General features: G+C 44.2%; 1 protein-coding gene across 1 annotated transcript in view; it reads right to left on the bottom strand.

Annotated features, from left to right (window-relative positions):
* The window catches only part of ADGRG4 (adhesion G protein-coupled receptor G4), a gene marked incomplete at its 5' end in the record, with an annotated part of 116,923 nt that overhangs the window by 50,122 nt on the left and 49,938 nt on the right, over window positions 1-16,863 (bottom strand). The window contains 3 exons of the mRNA XM_082264164.1: window positions 7,061-7,265; window positions 10,443-10,561; window positions 11,858-11,981. Coding sequence (XP_082120290.1) covers window positions 7,061-7,265; window positions 10,443-10,561; window positions 11,858-11,981 — 448 coding nt within the window. The remainder of the gene's footprint in view (window positions 1-7,060; window positions 7,266-10,442; window positions 10,562-11,857; window positions 11,982-16,863) is intronic.

The raw sequence follows: 16,863 nt of genomic DNA, 5'->3' as shown, positions 1-16,863 counted from the left end.
GATGCACGCAGCAGTACTTCCATTTAGGACAGCATGCGCCAAGGAAAACATTTTCTGAACACAGACTTGTGTTATAGGCAGTCATCCCTGAATGCATACTGCACTAAAAGAAATTACAGCTAGTCACACTGTCTAGCCACAACAGCTGTCATTCTCTCATAGAGTTTGACAGGCTGGTTGCAGTGGGGCAGGACAGCACTCCTATATCCTCTGCCTGTGTAAACTAAATGCCAGAACCCCATGCATTGGAGCTAAACACCCAGTGTGCCTAAGGCCTAAGAAATACACTGCTTACACCACCTTACCTCAGCCCCAGTGATTTAACAATGAAGAAGCAACAGCAGAATGGCCAGGCCATCCCCCTGCTCACTCTGCTTTCCTATTAACTTGATCATCTTCAGCATATTTTTTTACACCTGTTCTGATTGGCTCCCAGCACTGCTCTTCCCAGAAAGCTGTACAGGGGATTTCAAGAAATAGGATGCCAAATTCTAGCACTTACACTGGTTACATTTAAAAAAACAGAATTTTTGTAAAATCTTACCTGTAAAATTCCTTTCTCTGAGTCCTCCGACAGTCGCCGCCACTTCATATTCATCACTAATGGGGTTATTGACCTTTGCTCCGCAGGAGTAGCTAGGCAACAAAATAGTTAATATCAAAGCTTTTAGCATATCCCACCCCTAGGGGGTGGTCCCCTCAGTCAATACCTCCCTGCTTCCTGCATTCCCAACTCAGTTTCAGTAGCATAGCACTAGAGTACAAAAACAAACCCCAAAAGAGGGGCGGGGGCGGCGACTGTCGGAGGACTCAGAGAAAGGAATTTTACAGGTAAGATTTTACAAAAATTCAGTTTTCTCTTACGTCCTCCGACAGTCGCCGCCACTTCATATTCATCACTAATGGGGACGTCCCATAGCAGTGTAAACATGAGGGGTGGGAAAAAACGCAGCCGCGCCTAAAGCAACGCAGTACCCACATCAGAAAAAAGGGAACCTTACCAAAGTAAGAAAACCAACTGGGCAACATGAAAAAAGTATGCTCAACAGGAGCAACAACCCAGGAAAAAACAAGTAACCTAGGGATAAAAACATCCCAACAGCCAAGGACCCAAACAAGGGACCCTAAGGCACTGCCGCACTAAGAACTTTACGGCCAAAGGAAGCATCTGCCGATGCCTGAACATCCACCTTGTAGAACTTGGAGAAGGTGTGAACGGACGCCCAAGTCGCCGCCTTACACACCTGGGCCACAGAAGCCCGATGATGACAGGCCCAAGACGTACTCAGAGATCTGGTAGAGTGCGCCTTCACAGGTAAGGGAGGAACCTTTCCCTTCAAAGCATAGGCCTGCTCAATGGTCTGTCTGATCCATTTGGCGATGGTGGAAGCCGAAGCTGCCATGCCCTTCCGAGGTCCCTCTGGAAGGACAAATAGAGAATCCGACTTGCGAAAGGACTTACTCGAAGACAGGTAAACCCTAATCGCCCGAACAACATCCAAGGAATGCAAAGCCACCTCCTTCGGATGTTTAGGCTTCGCGCAAAGCGAAGGCAAGACAATGTCCTCATTGAGGTGAAATTCCGAGATCCTTTTCGGAAGAAAAGACGGGTTAGGTCGCAAGACCACCTTTTTTAAATGAATCACTAAATACGGAGATCTGCAGGACAAAGCTGCCAGCTCCGACACTCTGCGAGCCGAAGTGATCGCCACCAAAAAGGCGACCTTCTTGGACAACATAGACAACGAGATCGCCCTGATCTTTTCAAAAGGAGCATGTTGCAACACGGACAGAACAAGGTTCAAGTCCCATGGAGGCAAAGGTTCCCTCCTAGGAGGGACCAGATGTTGCACCCCTTGAACAAAGGTGTTAACCAAAGAATTAGACGCCACAGGGCGTTGAAAAAGAACGGCCAGCGCAGAAATCTGACCCTTAATCGTGGCCAACGCCAAACGCTGGTCCACGCCCGTTTGAAGGAAAGCCAACACTCTCGATACCGAGTAAGAACGAGGGGAATACCCCCTGGACTCACACCAGGCAAAATACGCCTTCCAAGTACGGTAGTAAATTTTACCCGAAGAGGCTTTCCTAGCCTTGATCAAAGTGGGAATGACTTCAGGGGAGAGACCCCTATCCTTCAGGACCTGGCTTTCAACAGCCAGGCCGTTAAAGCCAGCGACCGTAAAGCAGGATGGAATATCGGTCCTTGAGACAGGAGATCTTCTCGAAGAGGCAGACGCCACGGAGCGTCGACCGCCAGATTCACGAGGTCTGCGTACCAAGACCGGCGAGGCCAGTCTGGCGCCACCAGAATCACCGTGTGCGGTTTCGAGGCTAACCTGCGAAGGAACCTGGATAGCAGCTGAATCGGTGGAAAAGCATACATCAGACGATACTGACGCCAGGGCGCCACTAACGCGTCTGAAGCGTCTGCCCGAGGATCGCGCATCCTTGACACAAACTTTTCCACCTTGTTGTTTAGACGAGACGCGAACAGGTCCACATCTGGGGACCCCCACTTCACGCACAACATCTGAAAGACATCCGGGTGAAGGGACCATTCCCCCTGGTCCAAGGTCTGGCGACTCAGATAATCCGCCTGCCAATTCTCCACCTCCGGTATGTGAACTGCAGGTATCGCCGGGACGTGTGTCTCGGCCCAAGACAGAATGTCGGCCACTTCTCGAGCCGCGCGGGCACTCCTGGTGCCCCCTTGGTGGTTGATGTAGGCCACCGCTGTGGCATTGTCCGTCTGCACCCGAACCGGACGGCCCTGTAGCCTGTCCATCCAACGCAGAAGGCAGAGGTAAATCGCTCGCAATTCCAGAATGTTGATCGGAAGGAAGGATTCCTCCTTCGACCAAGTTCCCTGGAACGCCCAGAACACCACCCCAGCCCGACAGGCTGGCATCCGTGGTGATCACCATCCACGAGAAAGGACGAAAAGACTTGCCCCCCGACACCGCCGGGGACCGGAGCCACCACAGAAGATCCCTTCTGTTGCTTTGGCTCAATGAGATCCATAGATCCAGAGATTGCGGTCGCCCGTCCCACCTGTTCAGAATCTCCGCTTGGAGACCCCGCGTGTGAAACTGGGCGAAGGGAATCGCCTCGAAAACCGAGACCATCAAACCCAGACACCGCATACATGTCCGGAGGGACGAGCACTGATTGTCCCTGAGGGACTGAAATTCGTCCTGAAGCATCCGTAGCTTGTCTTCCGGCAGGAAGACCTTCGCTTGAACAGAGTCCAGGATCATTCCCAGGTAGGGAAGACGAACCGATGGACACAGAGTCGACTTTGGAAAATTTATCGTCCACCCGAACTCCTGCAGAGTCTGCATCGTGATGGACAGGTCGTTCACCAGGCCCTGACTGGTCGCAGACCGAATCAGGATATCGTCCAGATAACCCAGGACAGAAATGCCCTGGGCTCTCAATAAAGCCAGAACCGGCGCAAGTAACTTGGTGAAAACCTGCGGAGCCGAAGCGAGACCAAAGGGCAACGCCACAAATTGGTAATGATCCTCCGCAATGGCGAATCGAAGGTACCTCTGGTGACCCTCGAAAATGGGGATGTGAAGGTACGCATCCTTCAAGTCGATGGAGGCCATGAATTCCCCCGCAACCAGAGCAGCTACCACTGATCGCAGGGATTCCATGCGGAACTTGCGAACCCGCACAAAGTGGTTCAGCGCTTTCAAGTCCAGAATCGGACGTACCTTGCCCTCCTTTCTGGGCACAGTGAACAGATTGGAATAGAACCCCCGGAATCTGTCCCGATGAGGCACCGGAACCACCACTCCCTGGGCCCGCAGGTCCCGTATCGCCAGGTGCAGATCCTGCAAGCGCTCCGGAGACAGCTGAAGATTTGAGGGGAAAAATCTGCCCGCCGGCCGAGAGAGAAACTCGATCTTGTATCCAGATCGAACGATTTCCTGAACCCACCTGTCCCGAATGCGGTCCAGCCAGGGTTGAAGAAAACCGAGCAAACGTCCCCCCACCCCAGAACCGGGTGAGGGCGTCCCTTCAGGCCGTATTGTTATGGGCAGTGGACCCGGACTGGCCGGACTTCTGCTTACCTGTCCACGGCTTCTTCTGGGAACCTTGACCCTTGAAGGGCTTGCCCTTATAGTGCGAGCGAAAGGCACGAAAGGACCCCTGAGAGGGCCTAAACGAAGTATTCTTCTTACCACGAACAAACTTATTCTTGTGCGTTTGGGGCAAGAGAGTGCTCTTACCCCCAGAAATTCCCTTTATCAGAGTATCCAAGGATTTGCCAAAAAGGCGGGATCCCACGTAGGGCAAATTAGCTAAAGTCTTGCGAGAAGACTGGTCAACAGACCAGCATTTCAGCCATATCAGGCGACGGTTCAATACCGCCACACTTGAAAGACGCGCAGCCAAAGGGACTAAATCTAAGTCCGCATCACACAAATACATGACACCCTGATGAATTTGATCCACCATAGCCAAAGTTGTCGGTGGAGCAGAGTCAGCCACCAGGGTGCGTCTGAGCACCTGCGTCCAATCCGCAATAGCCTGGGCTGCCATAATGGAAGCAAAAATAGGCTTCAGCATAGAACCAGCAACCGTATAAGAATGACGGGCCAGAGACTCCAATCTCCTGTCCGTCGCGTCCCGGAACACCGGGGTATCCTCAGCAGGGATCGCAGTGGATTTATTCAAAATCGCTACTGCATGATCCACCTGAGGCGGCACACACCAACGTTCATCAGTGGCGGGTGTAAATGGATAACGCAGTTTGAACCTGCTCGGCACAGCAAAAGGCTTCTTTAAATTGCGCCATTGCTCATCAACTGCGCGCTGAAATTCCGCAGAGCAAGGAAAAACCTGCGATGTTTTGCGTTTCCTTTGCGTCCCATAAGAGGACATCAAAACAGGAGGACATGGTTCATCCTGCAAATGCAGCGTTTGCTTGATAGAAGCAACCAACTCATCCATGAGTGCAAGCTCTTCAGACGAGCCAGGGGGAGAATTATCAACCCCTTCTACCTCAGCCTCCCCCTCAGACCCCACTAGGTCCAGAGATGAGTGAGACCCTGAGAAGGGCACTCCAGCCATAGCAGCCCCATCGCCCTCTGAATCAGAGGAAATAGACACTCTGGGCCGTTTTTTGGATCGGTCAGCCACCAGCATCTGCACCTGAGCAGCCAAATTTTCCACAATAGTAGCCAGATCAGCCCCCTCAGGGAAGCAGCAGCCCCTTGGCCCCCCACCAAGGTGGGAGGAAACTTGCAATCCTGAGAATCCATGCCCCAGCAATATAAGGAAAAAGGAGTACTGCCCATTTAAGATCGCGGCGAGCGCAGCCCACCGCACCCACTGATACACCGACCCCCACAGGGATAAGAACACTGGGAAAGGAATACAGGAAAATAGAAAGGTAAAAACCTGGAGAGGTCACACAGGCTGCTGCCACCGATCGCTGTCCCAAAGCAAAAGGAAGTGATGCAATGCTGACCGCCCCTATAAAGCCTATGTAAGGCTACACAAACATGGCCGCTCGGCTGAGGATTTCTCAGGCAAATAGAACATGGCGCCGACATGTGGCCTGATCGATCGCCACTAAAATGGCGGCGCTTGGCGCCTCGCTTTACCATACAGGACCGGCCACCATAATTCTGCCCAAAAAAATGGCGGTTTGCCGCAGGGATCGCCTCACAGCATGCCTAAACCCAGCCTGCTTCATGCATTCACCCAGCAGAGCGGGAGAGCCCCCCCCCGCAGCCCACACACAGGCAGCAAGTCCACACAGGGAAACTGACAGGGAGCTCAGCAGCCACACAGACATGCAGGGTCACACAGTCCCAGACTGACACCCAAATAGACAGGTCCCCACATAGAGTTACACTTACCAGTCCGGATGGCGTGGGGAGCCTGCTCCAGCGACCAAACCGCTGCACTGAGGACAGGGAGTGTCGCAGTTATGACGCAGTGTAACTGCGGTGCGAAACCGCAATGGCGTCCAGTGAGGTAGCCACCTCACAGATAGCATCCCTGCAGCGAACAGGGATGGGTCGTTCAATGTGCCAGGGAAACCTGCGCTGAACGCTCGATGGCAGGCTGGGAAGCTCCTGGCCCTGAGCCCTGGGATCCAGGGTGGCCAGTCCGAGACCCAGCTCCGCACGATCATCTTCATCCGAAGAAGCTAACTAATGCTGAAAATTAACAGCTAAGTAAAAGAAAGGGAAAAATACTCAAAATAAAATCAAAAAGAGAATAGAGGCTGAGACTGAGAGCCCCAGCACAGGAACAGCCAGCCTACTCCTAAGCTAGGCATTAGAAACTGAGTTGGGAATGCAGGAAGCAGGGAGGTATTGACTGAGGGGACCACCCCCTAGGGGTGGGATATGCTAAAAGCTTTGATATTAACTATTTTGTTGCCTAGCTACTCCTGCAGAGCAAAGGTCAATAACCCCATTAGTGATGAATATGAAGTGGCGGCGACTGTCGGAGGACGTAAGAGAAATATATTTTATTGTTAATAAATAAAGACTTTGAATTATTGGTTTCTTATCTATGTCTGCCAGAGTTCAGCTTTAAGTGAGAAAGTCAGATTTTCTGCACATGGATAAACAATTAAATACATAGTCTGCTGGGGATATTTACTTGTTACATTACTTTTATCTCTTACTCACTTCTTACTTTTAAAGGCTCTAGAACATCAATACTTAAGCTGGCCATAGGCAGTTAAAATATCGGCCGGTTCAGCAGGGACTGGCCTGAGATTTAAACTATGTATGTGCCTGAGTTGATCAATGGAACAACTTTGGTAAAATGAGCCTGTTGGATTTACTATGTGATTATTGCCAATGGCAATAATCAATGTGTTTTTCTGGTAGGGATGGCTCCGCACACCCCCCCACCAGAAGAACACAATAACTCCACAGGTGGGATTCCCCAACTGACTGTGTTGATGGGGGAATTGAGCAATTTGTTGCAAGAAAGAAAATAACTCCATCTATGGCCGGCTTTAGCTTTAAGTAACTTTCTCATTTTCCTTTGACAGAACAGATAATGGAAATAGTATACTCACCGATTTGTAAATTTGTAAAGAAATCTAGCTTTGGTCAAGATGTCGTTTATAACATTCAGATGAATCGTGGCAAATTCAACGTCGGTATCTGCCAATGCTATTATTTCAGAGACTTTGCTTAGAATGACCCTTATATCACTTTCTGGCAGGGATTGCGCCTTTGTTGTCATGTTTAAAATGTGTTCTGCCAAATTTTTAGCATTTTCTATAATACAAACAGAGCCGAGGACAATAACTTAAAAATAAATATTTAGTATTTGAAAAAAATATGTATTTAAAATAAAATGGGGTATTGGATAAGTACAATTGCAAAGGAAGGCAGTTCTACCTGCTTAATGCAGAGAAATTGTGGTGTTGTACAGCAAAGCACTGACACTGTTGTAGAGGGAAGTATAGAAAACCAAGACCTGGAAGTGCTCTAAAGCTTATCCTAAATTGTTAAATGGATAGAGAAAGTAAGGGTTACAACCCCTATCAATTTTTTTTTCCACCATCTGTATCCAATTTTGGAGATTACCCTTCACTTCCTGTCCTATAGCTAAAGAGGAAGTAAAGGGAAATCCTTGCAAATTAAGCTCCTGATGGTGGAGATTGACTTTTCTGTGTGTTAGTACCAGGTTGTGGTCCTCAGGATGGCCCCTCCAGGAGGTGAGCAAGCCGGGGTCCAAAGGCAGATAAGCAGGTAGGGATCAAACAGAAGCAAAGTTGAGGAACAAGCCAAGGGTCAGTAATGAGTAAATGCAGGTTGGGATTTGGCAGAAGCGTAGTCGAGGAACAAGCCAAGGGTTGATAACAAGTAGTAGTAAAATATGGACAGCAGCAAGGAAGACACAAGCTTGAGAGAGCACAATAATCTGGAAAACAGGAAGTGCAGAGACATGGTTTAGATCATAAAGTTCATATAAGGAGCAAGGAGTTCAGGGCTTCAAAACAAACAAGGTTTAAGACAAGATCATTCATGGAATTGTAGCCAAAACTCTCCAGCATTCAAGGTAGCTCAGCAAAAAGAAACATTGCCTGACACAGCAGAGGTTCTGCATTCAAATCCAGGCCCTGACACCAGAACTAGTTTCCCCATTAGAAGATTTCCCCTCTATTAATTTTCTGGGGACAACCCAAAATTTGGGATTTTCTTTACCTTCACTTTCATTGATAATGTTAAACAGGACAAATAGAGAGGGTGAATCTCCTTAACAAAGCATAGACAGCAATAAAAGCTGACAGGTGTTCAAATCCCTCTGATAATCAACAGAAAAAATGTGACCGCACTCAGGAGAAGATGCAGATGGAAGTGTTTAATTACCCATACACTTGAATATACACAATGCTTCACACAGACACGGGACAAGTAAACGCGTTTCACGATTCCACAGATCGCTTATTCATTACCAAAGGTAATGGTAATTGGTAATGAATAAGCGATCTGTGGAATCGTGAAACGCGTTTACCTGTCCCGTGTCTGTGTGAAGCATTGTGTATATTCAAGTGTATGGGGAATTAAACACTTCCATCTTCATCTTCTCCTGAGTGCGGTCACATTTTTTCTGTTGATTATTGGACTACTGGATGACGGATCCGACCTGCACCGGAGCACTTTATCTCACCTGAGCGGCTTTTTTCTGTTACCTGCATTGTTTCAAATCCCTCTCCACTCTATCCAAAACTAAGAATAAAGTTTTGCCTTTAGTTAAACTTTAAAACATATAGTATGTTGCATCAAAATTCAAGAAAAACATTCAGTACATCTCTCCAAAACATGTCACCAAGTTTTATCACTTATAAAATGCTGCAGGTATCAAAAAATACCAGTTGACCTGCCAGAAATCCAATGTGCACATAATTGAGCTACCACAGAGCCTTTGCTGCAACTAGCATTGTCAGTCCTGTCTGTTGTACTACAGAGCTCTGCGTGTCCCAAAACCTTTCTGTCCTTATCATCATGCACACAGTGATTTATTTCCCAGCAAAACAATTCTATGATTATATGCCTGATTCTCAGTGAGATAGTGCTCTCACAAGAACACAGTGGGCAATCAATCAAATGAGCATTCATAATACCAGTATCAAAAAGAAAGTCCTAGGTATAAGGTGGCATCTGCTACTGAAATATAAAAAAATACAGATAATTTTATTAACCACTTGCCGACCGCCCCCAGTATATTTACTGCTGCAGTCAGCCCCTCACAGGCAAAGTGACGTAGTACTACGTCACTAGCCTGTGAGGCTCCCGGAGGCGTGCTCCCGCCCCTGCTTATTCCTGCACATCCCCGAGCGTGTGACCGGCGGACCCGTTGTCTGCCGGCCACCCGCGATCTCCCTGTGGAGAGGGAGAAAGGCAGGCGGCTGATGTAAACAAAGCCACCTGTCATTCTCCCCTGTGTAAGAACAGAGATCATACGGTCCTGCTATGTAGGATCGTATGTCTCTGTTGTTACACCACTAGCCACGCCCCTTTACAGTTAGAAGCACGCCCCTAGGGACACACTTAACCCCTGCATCACCAATAAAGTTAACCCCTTCGCTGCCAGTGTCATTTTTACAGTAACAGTGCATATGTATAGCACTGATTACTGTAGTAATGTCACTGATACCCCCAAAAGTGTCAAAAATGTCAGTCAAGGGTCCAATCTGTCCGCCGCAATGTCGCAGTTCCGAAAAAAAAAATCGCAGATCGCCGCCATTACTCGTTAAAACAAACAAACAACAAAAAAGACAAAATCGTTCCCTTAGTTAATAAACACAATAACTTTTGTGAAAACCAATCAAAATACACTTATTGCAATTTTTTTTACCAAACATATGTAGCAGAAAACAAATTGGCCTAAAATGTTAAAAAATTTTGATTTTTACATTTTTTTGGGAAATTCATATAAAAAAATGCGAAAAATATTGTTATTTTTGCAAAATGTACGCTCTTTTTTTGTTTATAGCGCAAAAAGTAAAAATCGCACAGGTGATCAAATACCACCAAAAGAAAGCTCTGTTTGTGGGGAAAAAAAGGACATATATTTCGTTTAGGTATAACGTTGCACGACTGCGCAATTGTTCGTTAAAGTCACGCAGTGCCGAACTGCAAAATAGGGCCTGGTCAGGAAGGGGGTAAAATCTTCTGGGGCTTAAGTGGTTAAAAAGATGTATATAACACCAATTAACACAAAGCATAAAGAATGAATATTAACAACGCTTTCCCCACAAGCAAAAACAAATCTTATTCTTCTGATCAAAGTTTTATGTATGTTTATTCAGTTTATTTATTATCTATGAAAATATGACTTTTGGTGAAATCCTCAAAAATGCATGTGTCATCAATAAAAAAAAAAAAAAAAAAAAATGCTGTACCCTGTTAACAATGATAAATAATAATCAGCACATCTGTTATTACCTGGTGTCACAGTGATGTTATCAAGATCCTCAAATGAATTAGGAAGTGATGTTAGAAGAACACATCTGCTGAAATCAGGGTCTTTCCACTCAGCCCTTTCCGAAATTACACTGATAGAACTAAAGGGAAAAAAAAAAAAAAATCGACCAGCACGAGGAAGGACAAACACTAAGTGGCCTCAGTTTGAGGACAAGTGAGCTTATAATGACCATTGGTGCTGTGTTATTTACTGTATACTGCATTAGCAAAATCACAAGCTAACAATCACAAACTGAGATGATTGATGGTCAATATGGCTGTTTTGGGTATTTTTATCGTTTGCCACTGATAGCTCTGGCACCAAAAAAAAAAAAAAAAAACTGGCAATAGATAGAGTAAGTGTTAAGAAGGAACTTAGTTCGTTTTAGGTAATTGTCTGGGTCAAGGTTTAGGGACTTAAAGTTAGGATTTTGAAAAATAGGAAATTGATTAAAGGAGATGTACAGCCAAAGCTTGTTTGGTTGTACATCTTCTATGCAGTTCGCTCTGGACTCCTGTGACCTGTTTTCAGTAGAGAGTCTGAAGTCTGCTCTCTGCTGATGTCACAGATGTTGGTTCGGGCACTGCGTTATCACGACCACGGAATCTGGATCCACCAGGTGCCTGGACTGACACTTGGCTCAGCCTCTCAGCAAGCCGCTGAGAGCCTAAGCTGGCCACTCCCCGTGACTCCACAGCTCAGTGCTCCAATGAGCGAGGAGGGGGCAGAGCAGAGAGCTGTGACTGACAGTCAGCATCTCTCTACTCAGGAAGCTGTCAGAGCCGAGCGCTTGGCGGTTTTCGATCAGAGCAATGCTGTATCCACATAGGTAAGTATAAATAGACAATAACACCAAACCCCATACTTCTTTTTTAAGTGCTGGGGTGGATTAAAGTGGTTGTAAACCTCAGACATGAAACATGAACAAAGCATATCCTTCTATAGTGTGTACGTGTCTCAATCCAGAGCACTAAGTGTCATTTATGTCTGTTGGTTTTGACAGAGGAGGGATCTCCCGTAGAATGACAGCTTCAGCTCTGTTTCTATGAGCTGTGTGGAAGGGGGTGTGTCTCTTCTCTCCAATCAGCTCACAGAGCTCTCCTCACAAAGCTTTGCAGTGTGTAATTTCAGCTCTTCTGTCTGAACTCTTAAACAAACTTTATAAATTCTGGTCTTTGAAGGGATGTATAGAAGGGCTGTATAGATGTGTAGAAGAGAATACTGCAGATGAACAGGTACAATGTATGCAGGAGCATTTGTTTAATCTCTGTGTATCACCTGAAGCTAGTCACTTCAATGTGTGTATGGAAGGGCTTACAAACACTTTAATGTAAAACTGCCCAATCCAAACTCATTACGCACCACATGTATAGTTTACAAATATTTTTGATCTTACCAGTATCTTAAAACAAACTCATCTGGATTGGTGTAGCATTGTATCTGTGCGGTCATGGTAGGGTTTGTTTCCTTCCACTCATAAGTAAAATGATAATACTGCTTTGTCTCAGCAGGGCATTTCTCTAAATTAGTCATAAAAAAAATGTGCATAAGGATTAGGGTCATCCAAAGAAACTCAATGTTAATTCATATTCAGAAATACAAATATAAGGTTGATTAATGAGATTATTTTCGGCTAGAATTTCAGTTTATAACATGTTCTTTTCAAAGCAATGCAGAGTACAAAAACAACTATTTTGTAATATATACTATTAAAATAAACAATGATGTAAGGCAATATATACAAGGGTTTAATTGTGTATAGCAGCAATTATTTTGTCCCTTGCCTTCCCTGGACATGAGACATTCTTTTTTTTTTTTTTTACAAAGGACATGAAACATTCTAATTCGTTAAAGTAGGAATATCGATTGACTGTTTGTTATGCAAATACAACATCTTGATTAGTTGTTTAAGCAGCTAAAAAGGCAAGAGAAATGCAAATATGTCCCCTTCTGTACTACAATGCAGCAAAAATGTAAACACTAAGGGCTCTTTCACGCGGCCGCTCCGATTTCTTCTTACGCTGCGGCACTTTTTTTTTTTTTTTGTTGACGCATTTGTGTCATCCGCTCCGTATGTCCGCATATCATCCCATCCGTTTGCGGATGATATACGGACATAATGTATGTCTATGGGGATTGCGGATGTCAGCGGATGACACTGCTGACACCCGATTTTGCATCCTTTCCGTTTTTTTAACGGAAGAAAAATAGGGTTATGTTCCATTCCAAAAAATGGAACAGAACTGAAAGGACGAAAATCCGCTGACATCCGCAATCCCATTGACAAGCATTATGTCCGTATATCACCCGCAAACGGATGGGGTGATATACGGACATACGGAGCGGCCGTGTGAAAGAGCCCTAAACTGTACCAAATTTTACATGAAATTATGTGAAACTGTATCCTGCATTGTTGAGAACTTTTGCATTTTGTTTTTTCGAGAGGGTTAAACAAGACTGAGAAAAGTTACAGATACATTTGAAATCACATTTAAAATCCTTATAGTAAATACAATCTTTTGAAGCAGGAAACATGAAATTTGACTTCCCAGGGGGCTGGTACAAATAGGCAGCATACTGCAAGCAGAAACAGTCTTGCCTGCAGTGCTTTACCAGTCGCAAAACACATTGAGGTGATACAAACCTGGAGAGTGCAAAACCTGGTGCAGCTCTGCACAGAAACCAATCAGCTTCAATTACGCTCCTTGGTTGCGAGCAATACCTAAAGGTCAATACCTTCGCATTAGGCGTAATTGCACTAATTTCCAAGAATTTGAGGCTCAAGCCCATATTTTGACAGAACGGTTTTGGATAAAGGGTATGATGGTGAATTCCTTCATCAAACCTTAACTGAGGTTAGTCAAGTGGATAGAGACTATTTATTGAACAACCTGGGTAGGGCAGACCGTAATGATTCATTTAGCTTGCCTTTTGTCACATTTTTTCAAGCCAGCATATGAGTATAAAGAATATCATCAATCGCCATTGGCATATTCTCAATAATGACCCGGTCCTGCGAAAGACCCTCCCTGACCGTCCACGAGTGGTCTTTAAAGGGGCTCCTACTTTGAGAGATAAGGTGGCACCAAATATTTTGGAACCACCATTACCCAAACCTACCTTTCTAAATCAATTAACCGGCTTTTATAAGTGCAATAGATGCCGAATATGTTCTTTGAATTCCAATAAACATACGACAGTCAAGGAATTTGTAGCAAAAAGCACAGGTAAAATCCATACTATAGAGCCCTTTATTTCCTGCATGAGCACTGGGGTTGTGTATCTGCTCCATTGCCCATGCGGGTATCAATATATAGGTAGGACGAAACGCCCCTTACATGTTAGATTAAATGAACATGTGTCAAACATTAAGAAGGGTTTTCCCAAAAATTCTGTGTCCAAGCACTACGCCCTAAATCATTACAAAGATCATAAGAACATTTTATTTTTAGGGATTGACAAATTTGTGCCCCATTGGAGGGGGAAGCCTCTTGTTAGAGGTATCTCAAAATTAGAGATGGCATGGATTTACCGGGCCAAAACATATACGCCTTTTGGTCTTAACATCGATGTTGAACTAAACGCTTTTATTGACAATGCATAATCTAATATTAGCTTTAGTTACATCACTGGGTATTAATGATTTTTGTATAATCTGGGACATTTCTATTCTACCAAATTAGTACCTTTATTGGATTGGCTTACACTTATATAACCATCGATCCCATTGGAATATATAATTAATACATGATATTGTCCTTACAATTCATGATGGATCCTATGGTATATTATACTGTTTACCTGATTTTTTGTATTGATAATGCCAATTTTTTGGGTGTGGACTATAAATGATTATTGATAAACATCAAGCCTGCTGATTTAATTTTGTGTATTGGCTTATAGTTGACGTTATTATTATACATTTATTCATAACTGACTCTTTCATCACTATTTTTAGGATGACATTTGGTAATAAGAGTGGCTAAATTACTTGGCCTCTTTATTACAAAAAAATTATATTTTTTATTTAATTTTCTTAACGAACCAGATTCTTGGTGTCGTTGGGTTAATATCGATTTTGGCCCGTTTCCTAGTAAATCATCGAATTTATATTAGTGTATCGGTGTATAATTATTTGTTATGTTGATAATAATAGACAAATGGAAATGTTGGTCATTTTATTATACTGGATTTAGACATAAGATTTCAGTATAATTTATAACCACTAGGTGGTGCTATTTTTTATAGAATGTGGTAGTGATATATTATATCATATGATTCAATTATTAATAATGAATTAATCACCATTGATATTTTTATGTAATTGTTTATGTTGTTTTGCTGATGTTATGGCAGGTTTCAATATTTGTCTATCTCAGCATTTATTTTATCTATTTCTTTTTAATAATTTCGGGCACTTGGTTCTGGTTTTTGTTGACTTTACTGGTCCCTCTTTTAAGATGGCTGAATTAGTATCACCAACTTCCGGTTACCCAGCCCAGCTCTTCCTTAAATAGATGGCGTCAGCCGTCAGTGCGCCGTCCGCACCTTTGAAAACGTCATCTGTGACGAAACGGCTTAAGGACACGGCGTACTGACGTCACCCTATAGCGTTCAGGAAGTGCGGATGTGCGGAGCCGTCCGGCCGGCGGCTTTCACATACGATCATTTGTACCCCTGCATGTGAGTTTTATATCCCTTTTTTTGAATAAATTTATATGCGGTTTTACACTATGGAGGCTTCTCCTTTCTTTTTGCCGGTGATTACTTTGGGGGTCTCTTTTGGAGTCATTCCGAGTCGAGCCTGCACAGATTAGAGGAGTTCCACAAGCGCCTATATCATTTGAATTTGGGTTCCCCATAAGCATATACAGCTTATTAGTCTGGTAAGAGGCGATTCTACATGGTGGAGGATAAGCACTATCCTTTGGTTGTTTCATGTGATTGCTAGTTTGATCTCTGGTAAGGAGTATCTACAGATGTCCTTCTGCACTGGACCTTATCTCCCTCTGATTTGTTTCTGTGCATATCCATTTGTGTTCTGGTAAGCAGCGCAAATATTGGTGGAGGATTTCATTTATTCACTATTTGAGCACCAACTTTTTTTCTTTTTCTTTAATCACTGGATATATTCACCTTGGTGTCATTTATGGTATTGAATGTATCCATTGTTATTGGGTTTTACGCTATTGCGGTTTTTCTTTTATTATTTATGACGTAACGATTTCACTATTACTGCGAGCATTTCTTGGTTTTTCTTCAATCAAGTTGACAAGGCCTTGGTTATAAATAACTCGCTTTATTTGTTCACCTTTTGGTAAGCACATGTCCATTGGGAGTCTGGATTGAACATCACGGATTCTTATTACTAATTTAATTTGTTGGACTTTCTATGGACTTTAATTTGATCCATTTAAATGTTTAGCGTGACTTAATTTATATTATTTCACTGGGGTGTGGTCAGACTTGAAATTGCAGCTATAATGTTTTGTTCCACTAGCGCGGTTATTAATTTTATTTTTTTATTTTTGCAATGTTAGGGAAATGACTGCACTTTATGTTAAACTGTTACTGGTGAATTTCATCATGGTAATTTATTATAAGTAAAGTTAAGTTATTTTTAAGTTAAGCTTTGGAAACTTTGCCTCTGCCTGGTCTGAAGTTACTAAAGGAATGTAATGCAAGTAACTGGAACATATAGTCTACAGTTGGGTCACTAAACACATTGGGGTATGAAGATAACGGTACAAGAGTTATTGAAGTGTGAAGAATAAGTGGTTACCAAAGGTATGGAAGGTTTATCGAGCAGCCTGTCATTAAGGGTGTACATGGGGCAGGTGAGATAGCCTCTTACAGCTAGGAAGATATTGACAGCACTTCTTCAGCAGCAATCTGTCTTCCATAGCAATGGGAGCAGATCTGTACTACTGAGGCCCATGTCCTGTGCACAGGTATGAAAGAGTTAAGTGAAGTTCATGCATAGAGTCCGTTTTAGATGCACAACAGGGCTCTATACCTTCTTTTGAAGTGGGGTAGCAGTGATGTGCTTGACAGGTGGAGAGTGCAAGAGCTTTGCATGTCCTTCCTAAATGCACAAGCCGCCGTGGTGATATACAGAAATATTATGGGAATTTATTAGACATCAGTCAGTTGTTCTAAGAAAAGCTACCCCTGTGAAAGGCAGTGACCCTATTTAAAGTGCCTAGTGTATCCCAGAAGAACCCACCCCAGGGTAGGCCTCTCATGCAACCCCTGCTTGGCACCCAACAAGGAGGGGAACATGGAGGATGTGATGACCACCCCATCACCCTACCCTTACATGTTTCTGTCAGTTTTCCAGTAAAACAAGAATGCGTGCAGCAGCATCTGGCAGATAAAAGGAGAACATTTTGAATATCATGT

Source organism: Pelophylax lessonae (assembly GCF_965119305.1).
Source record: "Pelophylax lessonae genome assembly, chromosome: 7".
Taxonomy (NCBI): Eukaryota; Metazoa; Chordata; class Amphibia; order Anura; family Ranidae; genus Pelophylax; species Pelophylax lessonae.
The sequence above is the reverse complement of the archived record's forward strand: the minus strand, read 5'-3'. Positions and strand labels throughout refer to the sequence as shown.